The 15,482-nt window shown below is 39.5% G+C and overlaps 2 protein-coding genes across 7 annotated transcripts in view; one reads left to right on the top strand and one right to left on the bottom strand.

The window, feature by feature from the left end:
* The window catches only part of pip4k2aa (phosphatidylinositol-5-phosphate 4-kinase, type II, alpha a), a 27,942-nt gene extending 18,979 nt beyond the window's left edge, over positions 1 to 8,963 (bottom strand). For 2 of the 6 annotated variants that reach the window (XM_054765032.1, XM_054765036.1), the window contains exon 1: positions 5,449 to 6,664. In XM_054765032.1, the coding sequence (XP_054621007.1) occupies positions 5,449 to 5,589 (141 nt within the window). In that variant the 5' untranslated portion in view covers positions 5,590 to 6,664. Of the gene's footprint in view, positions 1 to 5,448; positions 6,666 to 7,668 lie in introns of those variants that run through there. The other 4 variants (XM_054765033.1, XM_054765035.1, XM_054765034.1 and 1 more) reach the window with 4 other exon arrangements.
* Positions 6,885 to 15,482, top strand: armc3 (armadillo repeat containing 3). Its single transcript, XM_054765041.1, has 16 exons — positions 6,885 to 7,613; positions 7,693 to 7,810; positions 7,898 to 8,023; positions 8,094 to 8,162; positions 8,239 to 8,411; positions 8,491 to 8,688; positions 8,770 to 8,989; positions 10,089 to 10,244; positions 10,320 to 10,428; positions 10,640 to 10,889; positions 12,205 to 12,341; positions 13,499 to 13,667; positions 14,620 to 14,711; positions 14,794 to 14,952; positions 15,040 to 15,202; positions 15,276 to 15,482. Exons 1-16 carry the CDS (start codon positions 7,557 to 7,559, stop codon positions 15,480 to 15,482), a joined length of 2,403 nt encoding a protein of 800 aa, XP_054621016.1. The 5' UTR covers positions 6,885 to 7,556.

Raw genomic sequence — 15,482 nt, 5'->3', positions numbered from 1 at the left:
ACAGCTGCGGGCAGCACTTTGGACACCCCTGATCTAGCATATACGCAGACGTAATAGAATTTCCCAATCAACCATACTCCACGCATCACAACATGGACAGACATTCATACTCCACAATGACATTTAACATATGGAGGCCCCACTAACACCGCATCAAAAGGTCACAAATAACTCCACTGTATTGTACGAGTGTGGACTTAACCTTACGCCGACTGTTTATACGGCTATTACATGAAAATCCCACATGGTTCTGAACACATTAATAATGGGTGACAATTAAACAGAATAATCCAGTTAAACACTTGGAGCACACATACAGTATAGTCATGGCATGTGTTTTTACTGGCTACCATGCCTAAGTCATCAAACAGAATGACTCAGTTTGAGGTGTTTTGATAAATGCAACATCTTAGGTGCAGTTACCTTTGATTTCGGTGCCCCCGCCCCGAATTCTCAGAATTTCAAAAGCTTTCCTCTTGAACGCACTTCACCCTGAGGCTCAAGAGGCTGCGTAATCAGTGAGTGTGCATCGCCAAGCAATTTAGGCACTAATGTTAACAGGTTAGAACAGCAGCACAGCTCACACGAGCACCAAAGGACAGAATTAACAGCCCGTACTTTGTGTTACTAGACAGCATTAATTAAGCTATTCCACGAATACGACAATGTGCAATATTTTCTTCAGCACAGCATTTTCCTTTTGTGGCACACGCCTCACTTTCATTATGACCTTCCCCCCTATTCAAACAGTCCAAAGTGGACAGAGTTGGGCAACCACCCTAGACTACAAGCTGCCACACTGACAACCTGGAGGAAACACCCCGGTGTCACAGGTCTTTTTTTTTCCTGTGCATCCTTCAACTCGTAACCACGGGATTCAGACATAATGAGGGCACGGGTAAAAATAGAGTGGTGGCACATGTAAAAGAAGCGCAATTAAAAAGGTAGTCGATGCCACCTGAATTGTGAATATTGTAATAAACCAGAAACCAACTTCTAATGCAGTCAAATGTATTTCTACTATGAAGTCGGTAATGTTAAACGATCGATACGGTAGACCCGAATAGAGCATAAGATAGTGTTTTTCACGAGAAAAAAAAGTCTGAAAAAGATGTCTTGAGATTTATACACGCAAAGCAACAGTTTGCGTGAAAAGACTTTTACCCAAGCGAGCCAGAGCTTTTCTTCCAGGCACTCACACACCTCTGCTCATATGCATGCTCATCTCTGCACATCTGCTCGAAAAAATGGCTTAGGCAGGTTAGCTACCAAACCCCAAATTCGCTGATTTTCGGTCGAAAAAATATTTTACTTTTTTTTCCCTTCTCCAAACGTAGGCAATTCTCTCTCCCCCCCCCCCCACAGAAAACATATCATTCACTCTAAAGTGGTAATAGTTGCTAAATATACACGATAACACAGGTAAAATGCACAGCACAGAAATACCACCGGTAAAAAAAGCCCACAATTTTTATGTTTATGTCTTTATGATTCACTGATGTTTTTTTGTAAAGCCTTGAGATGTCGCACTCTGTTTGGCACCACAGACTCATTTCATCCATTCATCAATCATCTCCAACAGCTGTTTTTTTTTTTTTTTTTTAAATTGGTCCATGGTACATTCTAAAAATATTACAGACAGACAGATAATCTCCAAGAGAACCTCAATTTTATTTAAAAAATTTGATTTTGTTAAATTAAAATTGAACAAGAAAACTAAAAAAAAAAAACAAAAGCAGCAAAAATGGAAAAATCTGCAGTAATTTTGTAAGAATAATGTCAAAATATTATGAGAAAAAAGTTATAATTACAATGAGAAATGAGAAATGTAATAAGTGTAATGTAATAATGAAAAATAAAGGCATTTTAATAGCATAACGTTAAAATATTAAAGACTTATTCAACAAATAAAGTGGGAATTTTGGGGAAATTAGGTTGTGGAAAAAGTTATATTCCGAGAATAAAGTCAAAATATTATGGGAATAAAGTCCTAATTACAAGAAGAAGAAAGTTGAAATAGTTGGAAAAATAGTTAAACTATAGTTAGTGAGTTTTCGTTGGGAAAAAAAAAACTCAGCAGAAATGGAAAAAATAGTTGCAATTTCACGAGAGTCAAGTCGAAACATAAGGTTGTCTTTTTTGGAAAATTAGAATTATGAGAATAAAGCCAAAATATTTTACTATATAATGTTTATATAAATATGTAAATAACATTTAAGAAGAAACAAAAATGGGAAAAAAACAGCAAAGACCAAAGTTCTTACGATCAATACACATTTTCACCTAAATCACAAAGCTGAGATGCAGTTGTTTCTTGAAATATATCTAACTTCTTAGCATATCTATGTGTGTTGCTTTCCACAAAATTATAGAGTTTTTCAGTAGGTGGCCCTCGCTGGAAAAAGTATGGACACCCCGATCTACAATATCATTTCATACTAAAATGCATTTAAAGTGTGTGAAGCATATTGAGGGTTTAAACCTGAATTCGCTTGTTAGCTTCCATCGCTAGCGAACAATGGCAATGGCAGTCTAATCTACTAGTCACAACAGTCACTTTTATTGCAAATGTTGATCCAACATCGGAGGAGAACTTTAACGTCAAGCTAGCAGGAGGGTTTGGTGGGGTGTGAGCGACCCGTGTGTTAAGAATAGACATTTTATGGGGGTATCAATTACAGATTTTTGCTGTTGGCTGCTTGGTAGGTGTGGAACGTAACGTGAAAAGCATATCCTTTTATCATTGCTAGTGACTATCTCTGAAATGACATTAATTTTAAATTTGTTTGTGAAAAAGAGGGGTCGTCTTATAGTCGGCTCTATAGGATAATACGAAAGGGAATTGGATCGGGAAATATACTGTGGACGAAGCAGCCTTTTTTGATGGAGGAGCAGTACAAATAGCGAGCATAAAAACTTACAATAAAAAGTGAATGATGGGCCAACTTTCACACTATTTTCTTTAACAGACTTGAGAGTTTCTGCTGGAGTGGCTTCTTGCTGCGGCCTGTGAATCCAGAACTTGGTTTCCAGGAAGAGCCAAAGTGGATGAGTTTGATTGATAGGTCTCAGTGGATATGCGGGGGTGGGGGTTACATTGTGCAAAAATGTCAGTGCACGTGCGCATGTGTGCGCATGTTACTCTGAGGCCTACTGTCCTGTTCATTCCTTCATAGCTTCCTGTCACGCGTGGAATTCTGACATCTTTACTACTGCGGTTATTTCTTAGCTCGCACCATCAAGCCAGCACAACAAGTCTGTACAAAAACAGCGATGAAAGTGGCCTAATCTACTCTGAAGACATTGTTTTGTATTGTACACACAGAGTCGTGCAGTGATGTGTGCCTCTTAGGTAATCAATGCATGCACAGTGAGTGCGACCCCCCCCCCCCGTGCACACAATGACTACAATCCATGTACACACCATAAACAAATACAGTGACTACAGTCCATGTACACACCATAAACAAATACAACCACTGCAATCCACGGACACACCGTTAACAAACAGGGCGTGGACTTTTGGTGATTTTAAGACATTTAGAACATAAACAGGGTGTATATCTTTGAACAGATCATTGCGCACGTCTATTTTTCACAGAATGAGGCACACTTAGGACCATTATGAGCACAAAATATTGACTTTCTTACGGATAGTCGATATAGTGACTTTGACCAGAACTCCATCACTGACGTCGATGTCGACCGATACCCTCAAACTAATGTCAGCTCGCGTAATAAAGGAGCACATTATTCTTTTTTACTCTAATGACAATGGATGCATTTGACAAATAAACTGTTTGTGCAAAATAAGACAAATACTGCGATATGCAATGTCAATGTCAGGATGTGGGGGGCATTTTCCACACACTTTGTACCTTAAAGATGTTAAAAACAAGTGTTTAAAGAGCTTTATTACGCCGCCTCTCATACAAAGGAGAAAACCTCATTTATTTCAATATTTCAAAAGCTAAAAAGGTTACTGTTATTTATTACGGTTTTATTTATTTCAGTTTTGTTTGCTATCATACTGTTTTCAAATGTGCCACAGTCCAATAAAAAACGAGCTGCAGGCTGAATTTCTTTTTTAAATGTTTATTTCCAGTTTTATTCCTATCAACTGCTGACCAATAAAGAACAAGCTGACACTTTGGACACCCTGGCCTTACAGAAACACACACAAAAAAAGATTTTGGTAATGATCAAAGCTGTTAATGTTGGGCGGCTGTGGCATGAACTTGTAAAAGTTCTTGTAGTGTTCTGATGCGGGCCGTCTTTAAACTTTATTTTTAGTATATACCACGGGCAATAAAAAAATGATCCGCGGACTACACTTTGGACACCCCTAATGTAATCTATACAAAAAGGTACCATTTTTACTTTAAATATTAACTAAATAGTTAATACGAACTGCAGATGATTGCATAACTGTCTTGACTTTTCAGGGAGTCTGTTTGACGTCTTATTAGAAACCTACCTGTCAAACAAACATCATCGCCCTTTCAGTGAATTAGAATAACAAGGCAGCCATTGTGTTAATAAGACAATTATCATAGTTGGAGAACAACTCAATGCTACCTGTTAATGTTGTAGTTTGGCACACTACATTGGCTGGTTCCACCATTTGGCATAAAAATCTAACCAGTTGGGGCTCCGACACCAGACCAAACGTAGGCCAAACTGCAAACACCAAACCATATGGAGGCAAAAAAGACCATGCCAAGGTCTATCAAAAAAAAGAAAAAAAAAAGAAAAAAGGAGTTCTCATAGTGCTTGCAAAAAAAAATGAAATGCATCAAATGACACCTGTAAGTCAATAACACCATGTCCAACATGAAATTGGGTCCCACATTTCTTATGACACAAATCTAAAAGCTCAGTTTTACCTGTCCACACTCAGATACTGAAGCCAGAGTTTTTAGGGACAAAGACCTACGTTTGCGTGTGGACAAGAGTCCAAAACGCACAGATAAATAGGCATGGTCATCATAGTGACAGCGCTTGTTTGTAAAACTGTACAACTCTGCCTCTGCAGGTTGCAGCCAATTCCTGCACTCCTCTTTTTCTCAATTGCTTAAATACATCAGCAACTACTATCTTGCAACATTTAATGAATTAAGCTCAACAGCCACAGTTGTTACGTTTGCACTGAGACTGCAACAGACGGGCACTGACCCAATGCAAATATTCAGCAAAGGAAGAGAAAGGGCAGTAGAGATAAGCTGCCTTGCATGGGAAGATGTGTTCTCTCATGACATTGAGCCCTTGCAGCTTATTCTACATGTGCACAACAGGAAACCACAGGAGTTAGCAGCTCACCCACACACATGCACACACTTCCGTCATCCTAACCGTGCAATAGAAATATCATGCAAACTACACGTTGGGCGTGCAGCGCATATGATTGTCATGTCCAACATCATCAAGCATATCAATATGGATACTCACAGAATGGTTGACTCCCCACATAACCACGCTGAGTAGAGGATCGCTGGCACGGAAGAGCTTGACTTTCTGAGCGACGAAGTGTTTCTTCTTGGTCTTAGTTTTGCTCGCAATGGATGCGGCAATGCTGCTCGCCGAAGCCATGCTTTTGCAAACCGGTTATGGATACTGCAGTGTTAATCTTCAAAAACGCACTCCAGCACCACCTCACGACTCAGTCGATAACGGCGCTATTCATTTAGCCAGTGTTCTAATCCCTGTCTTCATCAAATGTCCACCACAGCCTGGCGAAAAGCATAAGGCCCGATCTAGACGAGGACTAAACGTGGTGAGGATGTGATGCTGAAGCTAACAGTCCATCAGTCCGCATTATCGGCTCGCCCCTGCGACGTCAAGCCTCACTGAGCTGGCGTTAGCATCGCCGTAGCATGCTAGCTAGCAGTGATATAGGTTAAATGAACGTTGCATGGGAATAAAATGATGAAAGCACACTGGAAACCTGATAGTTTTATTATGCTAACGTTAGCAGATGCTAAATGCGCCAACGGGGATTGCCTTGCCTCACACCTGCTATTATACCAAGCCAGACCGCAAGCTATCTGGATAGCATTAGCACTAGCAGCCCGATTAGCAATTGGCTAAAGCCTTTTCCTCCTACGTGCTCCGTCCGTAGGGATGCCGAAAGCCGCTGTCCTTAATGTCGCCGCCCCGTTGAAGACGCAATGAAGAGGATGCCTTTAACGTCAAGTCGACGGGTGAGCTCAATCCGTGCACGGCACTCTCCCTGCTTCATCTGCTGCTGCTGCTGTCAAAGTGACAGCTCGACAGAGGGGAGTTGACAGGCAGCTTTAGGCTTTGCAGGGTCTGTGTCCTCATTCGCTGCTGAAGCCTGGATCACCCTGGTTTCTCCTAGTGCATTCTTCCTGATGCACATTTACATATCAGCTATCTACAATACAGATGCAGACAAAATAGCATTCATCTTTTTGTTGCAGTTAGTATTTCTCCACTGCAGAATGGAATAGAATAGAAAAGAATCCAGTTGAGAGCACGTAATGTAGAGACTGTGAAGACATGCACGGGACACAGGACAATATATTCTTATCTTAAACCTTCTAAATTATGAGATAAGAATGATTATTTTCTACATTTAGTAGTGTACATTCTCCAAGCCCTATGTAGCGGACAAAGACCCTCTAGTGGTCAAACCTATTAACTACACTCTATCACTGTGATACACGTGTAGGTGGATCCAAATATCAATGTCTATTCGATACGTGCGTAATGAGATCGTTATTTTATAATAATAATAATAATAATAATAATAATAATATATTGGACAGCAAAACACCAAAGGATTTGAATGAGAGCCACTCGCGTTTTTTTTTTTTTTAATTTTTTTTAGTAATAAAAGGGAATCATTGTATTATGTAAGTGATATTGTTATTGTCTTCTTTGTCTTCACAAATAAGTGTGCATTTTTTAAAGTATTTTTTTCTCTGATCTTGAAAAATGTCCAAGTATATATTTACTGGCTCTAATTCGGATTGATATCAAAATTGGTAGTGTCGCCCATTTCTATTATACAGTAGTACTGTCGAATTATTTATATTAAATGTATTCATACAGTATGTTTTGACTTTATATTTAAATTAATTTAATATTTAACTTATATTTGATCTCTTTATTAAAATATTTTTCGATATTTATTATTACTATAACTTATTTAGACACATCTTTTTTTATCACTCCATAAGCCATCTCTATCTATCGTTACTCATTTTCTTTTCTCCACTCCACTTAGAAACTGGTAACATTCAAACACAGGGTTTTTTTTAATAACATACAAATACACAAATTATTCAATTACAGTAAATATATTTCGTTAACGTCCACCTCTGCTGACAAATAACCTTTAATTTTGTGTCATCAAGCAAAAACAGACCCGCTGTAGCGCCGTTGCCTAGGTAACCGATCACACGCCAACTGTGTTGTCATGGCGCGTGTTTACGTCCTCGACGTCGACAGCTAGGGGAAAGGTAATAGAGTTCCAGTTTTTATTATATTATAACTATTATGAAAATTAGTCGGGCGTGTTTACAGGTGGCACAATGGTGAGGAGAAATAGGAGAAACAACACAGATTCCGAGTCTTCGAGCAGGGCCACGGTGATTTTTCACGTCTTTGTCGTCACTTTACGGCTATATCATTGCGTTCACTTACCGCATTACGACTTTGTTCTTTCAGTTTGAATCGCTTCGCGTTGAATTCAAAACGCCGGCAACTGCAGTTCTTCTTCTGGGATCACCTGAAGAAGACATTTTAATCGTAGCATGTGAAGCCATCTACGAATTTGCTGAGGAAGGTGCATAAAACTACACTACTGTATATCGCGAACGAGCCATCTAGCTCTCTTGGTATCTAGATTGTTTTTGTCTCCCCCTGCTGTTAGGAGATGCTAACAAGGTTAATTTGATGGAGCTTGGCGCATTGGAGGCTCTCGGTCAGCTCATCAATCACAGCAACAAGATAATCAGACGCAATGCAATCATTGGACTGGGCGTCATGGCTACCAATAGTATGTCAAAAAATCAGTGTATCAATACATCAATGGATAAGTTCAGTATTAATGATGTGGTTACTTCAAGGTACAGTGAGGAGTACCCTGCAAAACATTAATGTTATTCCATCAATCATTGGCAGGCTGTCGCTTGACGGTTAGTTTTGTCAACACGACATGAATCAAAACCCTGACACATTTCTACTCTCACTACCTGTTTATTATTTCTAAAGACACTGCCATCCACGAGTTTGGGACCCTGTGCCTGTCCTGTCTGTCCACGGAACCCTGCTGTAAACTCCAAATCGTTGACAACAAAGGTCTGCCACTATTGCTCAAGCTCCTTTCCAATTCAGACCCAGATGTTCAGAAGAATTCTCTGGAGACCATCTACAACTTGGTTGAAGTCAGTCCAAATCCAACCAATATCAACTCTCAAAAGGCGGCAATTATTATTATTAATGTTCTTGTTTGTGTTTGTGAAGGACGAGCAAATCTGCCCCGCTCTTATGGAGTTGCGCGGGATAAGTAATCTACTCCTGCTGCTCAAGTCAGCGTTCAGCATCATTCAGCTGCTGGCTTTGAAAACACTGCATAAACTGGCTGCCAAATGCAAAGATACCCAAAGCACCTTCAGGGAAGAGGCGGCGTTCGACATATTCATCAATATCCTCAATGACAAGGTTAGTAAGTGTGTTACTTTTTGAGTATGTCTTTTACTGTATATGGACCAAAGTAAAAAAAAAAAAGATTTTCCTTTACAGGATTTAACTGACCTCCATGCTGAGACCCTGCAGGTTCTAGCCTACTGTATGAGCGACATTGAGAGTTTCAAGGTGATCCAGGATACAGGAGGAATCGCCACGCTGACGGAGCTTGTCCTGACCACCAAACTGTCCGAAGGCAATTCTACTTCCTTGAAATGCAGCAATAATGAAATCCCGTCCTTGGCTGTGAACTGCATCGCCAGGGCTGCTCAGAACTGTACGCACACAATATGTGACAAAATACGTCAAACAAAAACAAGTTTGAAAACAGCTTATTTGTCAAAAAAAATATGCACATAGCAAATTTTACCTATTTTTTTGCCTACACTAAGCATTTTCAAGCATGAAAATGGCTCAGTGAACTAAAAGACAAATATAAGGCATTCATAAGACACATTCAAAGATGTCGTGATGATATGTAGTATTCTACACTGGTTGCTACTGTAAGTGTCAGTAACTTTACTATAACATTCAGTGAGACACGCAAGCACCAGACTTGATCACCGGAACAGCAGGCTTTTATTGCCGGTTTGAATGATCTCAAAACAGGCACAATAATCCCTAACACGAGCTACTGTTGCGGCTGTAACCCATGCCAAGCTAAAACGAACTTCCTGTCCGTCCTCCACTCAGCTCCCCTACACACGAGAACCATAAACCTTATGTCTTATTGTCTCTTATTATGTCTACTATATCGGGTAATACGTGTGTAAAGGTGACTATAGGGGTGTTATTTCATGTCTACAGGGCTCTAATAATGTTAAAAACTGTATTTAGGTCGTAAACAGTTTTTTAATATGCTGTAAATACAAAAAAAATATAAAGAATCCTACTTCGGAAATTTGCGTAGTACGGTCGACTCTGGAACCAATTAAGAAAGGGTAGAGGAGGGATTACTATACTGTCAAGTGAATTAGCATATTACCCCGAATATCATGTTTTTTTTGTCAGTAAAAGATCGTCAGGTCGTTTTATATTTGTGGTCTACAGATTTGTACATACAAACCAACAGGTGACGCCAACCCCCTTCTCTCCAAGTGCGTCAGAGCTTGTCTTACTGTCACTCACACACACTAGTGATCTGGATAGAAAAACATGTCTCAAAGGTTGTTAGCAAGTTAGCAAACAACAGAGGAGTTACAATGCTATTTTGAAGATAACGGCGATCAATGAAACAGTCATGATTGCTACCAGTATAACATGATTGAAACTTAGTGTTGTCTTATATTCGTGTCATGATGGTCATTCGTTCCATCATAAAACCTTGAACTGTAATGTATATGATTTTATTCCACTGTATGTGTGTATGTGTACAGCTGACCTGCACCAATTCCTGCATGACCAAAAGGTTGAGAAAGTTCTGGTAGATTTTCTGTCTTCTGGGGCCAACGACGGTGCAAAAACATACGCATGTGAAGCTGTGGCCACTTTGAGCTCCTTCCTGCCCAGCAAAGACGTCTTCAGAGATTTAGGTATTTGCACAAAATATGCATTTGCACCACAAATATGCGCATGTTTGATTTAGTGACCTTTCTTTTTTAATTTAGGTGGTATACCTGCTGTAGTGCGCTTACTGAAGGCTAAGAGTTCAGTGATAAGAGATCATGTTATCCAGACCCTCGCCAACCTCACATCTGGAAACTCTCTCAACACTATGTAAGAGGGAGGCAAGATGAGCACTTCATATACACATTCATACAATGCAACACGTATAGCAGTCCTATGGGTTTACAACGTGTTTACCTTGACTTCATACAGTTAATACATTAAAGATATTTTTTCCACCCTCCTCTCTCATTGTTTGCTCACACACAAAATACAAACATGAGTGACCTAATGAGTTGTTTTATCTATGTGGCATCATCAGGGCAGTATATAAGGCAGGAGGACATAAGATGCTTGTGCTGAGGCTTAGCGACACTTGTCCTAAGCTCGTGGCCAATTCTGTAGCCATACTCGGCAGGATGGCGGCACAGGAAGAAATACGATGTAAAGTGATATCGCAGGGAGTCGTACCGGCGCTGGTGGACCCTTTAAAATCGACAGACACGGAGGTCCTGATCAGTACCTTGCTGTGTATCTGTGAACTGGCCTTTGAGGAAGAGGCCAGAGAAAAGGTGAGTTTTAACAATCAGATAGTCAAACATACAGTAGAAGAGTGTGACAATAATATTTGTACCAGTTCTACACCATTCACCATAATAAACACATGAGAATATTAAATGAACTGTCAACAACTTAGGAAAGAGAATTTTGGCATGTGCATCCCAATAAATCAGGGGTGTCCAAAGTGCAGCCCGGAGGCCCATTTTCGGCATGGAGCTAGTTTTTTATTGGCCCTCATCTTATTCCAAAAATGTAATTATAAATGAGATCTATTATTTGACAGTGACGTGCGGTCAGGAGAGGCAGGTGAGGCTGAAAAAAACCCCCCACATGAAATAAACATTAAGATTTGTCCATTTAACTATGTTATATATGTATTTTCAGTATGATTCCACTCGTTTTTAACATTTTCTTAGGTAAAAATCGCTGAATTTGCACATTTCCTTATCAAATACAGGGCAAAAAGATCCTCTCGGCTTAAGGTGCACGAGCTGAACCTATCGTCAGAGCACACTTCACTGAATGCACTGGATGGCGAGTGCCAGTTTAATTTTGTGAGCATGTCGTCAATACAGCGTTTGTAGAAACACTGATTATACAGCATGACTTTCTACAACCCGTGGTGTATCTTTAATGTAAGTGTGGCAAAATTATTCCTGCTAATCGGACAATAAAACCTGGTGAAGGGGTGAGGGCGTGCGTGAGCTGGAAAGTGCTTGTCGCTGCCGCCCTTCCATAAAGGAAAAGTTAGTTGTTTTTTTACAGCAGAATCAGCTAGAGATAGATTTGTCAAAAAGTCAAATGCAAAAAACTGATGTTTAAGCTCTGCTGAATGAACGAATGAACTTGAACCTGACTGCCAAGATGGAGGATCATATATTCAAGCACAACAGAAGGTGATCAGACTTTTACAACAAAGTATCAGAGATTTTCCTAGAAGAGAACAGGGTGCATGTGCTTCATATACAAATTAAAAGGCAAGACCACAAATGTTTTTCAGCTTCTGAAAAAATAAACACATAGGACCTTAAGAAGTATTTGGATTTTTTTTTTTTTAACAAATCCTCTTAATTAACATACCACACCCATGAACGTCACCGCACGTCACTGATTAAATACCACTCAAAGCTTCCATGCTGATGTTCTGCCATCATATAGCTTAGCCTATATGATGGCTTTACCATCTTTAATGCATAAAATGTACCAAAGTGGCCCCCCGCATCCTTCAATTATACTATATACACCCTTAGTGTAAAAGGTTTGGACACCCCTGCATTAGATTGTATACATGAAATGACAACCTAATGTTCGAGTCTTTCAACATAGCTGCAAAGCGCTGGGTGTCTCGAACCAATGGTCAGTTTGCTGCGTTCCAGTCACATGGAGGTGCTGCGCTGCGCATGCATGGCGGTCAGTGTGTGTGCAAAGGATGAGCCCACTGCTCTGGAAATGTGCCATTTTGGGTGAGATGCTGCCTTCACAGGAACAGTACTATACTGCACAGTGGTGTGAAAAAGTGGGTGTCCCTTTCCTGATTTCTTATCTTTTGCATGTTTGTCACACTTAAATGTTTCAGATCATCAAACAAATTTAAATACTAGTCAATGACAACACAACTGAACACAAAACTTTTTATTATTAAGGGGAAAAAAAAATACAAGCCTACATGGCCCTGTGTGAAAAAGTGATTGAGCCCCCGTTAAAATGTAACTTAACTGAGATTAATTGAGATCTATCAGTGTGGAAAAGGTTATAAAGCCATTTTTAACGCTTTGGGACTCCAGCAAACCACAGTGAGAGCCATTATCCACAAATGGCAAAAACATGGAACAGTGGTAAACCTTCCCAGAAGTGGCCGGCCAACCAAAATGACCCCAAGAGCACAGCGACGACTCATCCAAGAGGTCACAAAAGACCCCACAACAACATCCAAAGAACTGCAGGCCTCACTTGCCTCAGTGAAGGTCAGTGTTCATGACTCCACCATAAGAAAGACACTGGGCAAAAACGGCCTGCACGGCAGAGTTCCAAGACCAAAACCGCAGCTGAACAAAAAGAATATTAAGGCTCGTCTCAATTTAGCCAGAAAACATTTTGATGAGCCCCAAGACCTTGGGAAAATACTCTGTGGTCAACCGGTTATTAGGTTTAGGGGGCAATCACACAGGGCTCACACTCCCTTAATAATAAACAGTTTAATTAAAAACTGCATTTTGTGTTCAGTTGTGTTGTCATTGACTAATATTTAAATTTGTTTGATGAGCTGAAACACTCAACTGTGCCAAACATGCAAAAAAATAAAATAAGAATGTAGAAAGGGGCCAACACTTTTCCACAACACTGCATATAGGTTAGAAATAGGGATGTCCGTATTGACCAATGTTGGCATAAAAATGAGATATCGGATCATATTGGTAAAGTTTTTTTTTTTGCTGATATCCACAGAGCAACAAAGCTTGCTAGCTCAGTATGTCTGTGGTCTGTAATTATTTTCATTTGCTGGATATTGGTAAGGAAGCCAATATCAAGCATCTTTAGTTAGAAAAAACTTCAAACTAACAGTAGATGGTATTTTATGTTCAGTATTATCGGCGTCAGAAAAAGTGTTTTTGTGTTTCAGAGCCTTGGAAATCCTTCAAGAAATCAACTTGTCAATTAATCGTAGGAGCAAGTTCACAGAGTACGCCTTGATCAGCCTGCTCAAGTACAACCTGTCTCTCAAATACCGCCTGCTTGGTTATTTGACCACCGGTGATACCATCACCAATGGCTTCTATGATACTGGGAAGGTTTGTGTACTGCTTATTTCAGGGGAGTCCAAAGTATTGTCCATGTTTTTTCATTGGTAAAGAAAAAACAAAAAATGGAAAAATCACGAGTAATTTTCCAAGAGCAAAATAAAAATTTAAAGAGGAAAAGTTGTAATCTAATGAGAAAAAGGCTTAATTTTACGGGAATGTCATATGAGAAGAAAATACGTCATTTTAGTTCAATGAAATATGAAAGAAAAAAGACATTTTTTTTAAAAAGTCATAATATTATGAGAAACAACAAAACAACGAATAAAGTTGTAAAAGTAATTTATGGAAAATTAGAAAATTAGGTTGCGGATAAAGTTATATTGTTATGAGAATCAAGTCAAAATATGATAGAAATGAAGTCATAATTAGAAAGAATATTTACAAGACGAAATTTTAAATAGCTAAAAAAAACAGCAGAAATGAAAAAAAAAGAGTTATAATTTTTGTAAAATATTAAGAGAAAAAAGTTGTATTCTGACGAGAAGAAAAGTCGCAATTTCACGAGAATAAACATGTAATATGAGGAAAAATAATTTCATTTTTTTAAGGTCATATGAGAAAAAAAATAAAGTTGTAATTTTTGGAAAATTAGGTTGGGGAAAAAGTTATATTATGGGAATAATGTCATAATATTACGGGAAGAAAATATATGTAAATATTTAATTGAAATACTTGGAAAATTAAACAACAAAAATAGGGGAAAAAAGTGCAAAGATGAAAGTTCATACTAATAATACGCGTTTTCACCTATCAAAAAGCTGAGATGCTTTTTTTTCTTTAAATATAATTTCATAGCGTGTCTATCAATACCAAAGTGGCCCTCGCATCCTTCATTTTTCCAGCATGCGGCCCTCAGCGGAAAAAGTTTGGAGACCCCTGGTTTAGGTCCATGAGAAAGTGCTTGTTTTTTGAAATGTTATGAAAACTGATCTTTCTTCAGGTTTGGTTTGGTCAGAAGGTTTTGACCTTAGAAGAACTGTCCATGGAGCCAATAGATGAAGAGCGGCCTGTCATTGTCATCAACTCAAATGTGTATGAGCTTCAGCCACATCATGGCCCAGTACAGTTTGGCCCAGATATTCTGAAAATATATGCTTACGGTTTTACTACTTAGGAGCGATGAAGCACAACAGAAAAATGAGGCTCAGTCGCAGTCTTCACAAGAGAGAAACAGTTCGATGGATGATGTCTCATTGCAGTTTCTAGTTAAAGAGGTCAAAGAGTCCGAGCTGCTATTGAAAAATGAAGAGGAACAATATGCTGCCTTGGCATGGTAATAAGCATGAAGACAGCGAACACACCAACTCATATATACATGTTGCTGCACTGTATAATCCGTGCTCCTGTCTTTGGGTGGCAGGTATGTAAGCGCTGCCATGGGCGGAGCAATTGAGAGAGAAGAGTTGGACACATTTGCATGGACGCAGCATCTTGATGAGCTCAAACATCAGGTGGAGTGTAACGTGATCCCTATTGGCATGATCAGAAAAGGAATCCATTGTCACAGGGCACTTCTTTTCAAGGTACGGCCTCTACTGGCTTACGCTTCATTTTCTCTGTAATAACAGCATCTACTGTACATTCATCTGCCTGCAGTACTTGGCTGATTGCATTGGCATGAGGTGTACCCTGGTTCGAGGTGAGTACAACCGAGCCTGGAATGAAGTACTCATCTACAAAGGAGATTCCTCCAGCAACGAAAACTCTTCACAGCCATGTTGCTACATTGTGGACCTCATGCACCAGCCTGGGAATTTACTGGAGGTCAATAGTCCTGCTGCTAGTGATTATCAAAGTCTATAG

The sequence above is a fragment of the Dunckerocampus dactyliophorus genome, chromosome 21 (assembly GCF_027744805.1).
Source record: "Dunckerocampus dactyliophorus isolate RoL2022-P2 chromosome 21, RoL_Ddac_1.1, whole genome shotgun sequence".
NCBI classification, from domain to species: Eukaryota; Metazoa; Chordata; class Actinopteri; order Syngnathiformes; family Syngnathidae; genus Dunckerocampus; species Dunckerocampus dactyliophorus.
This window is presented reverse-complemented; position numbering and strand designations above follow the sequence as displayed.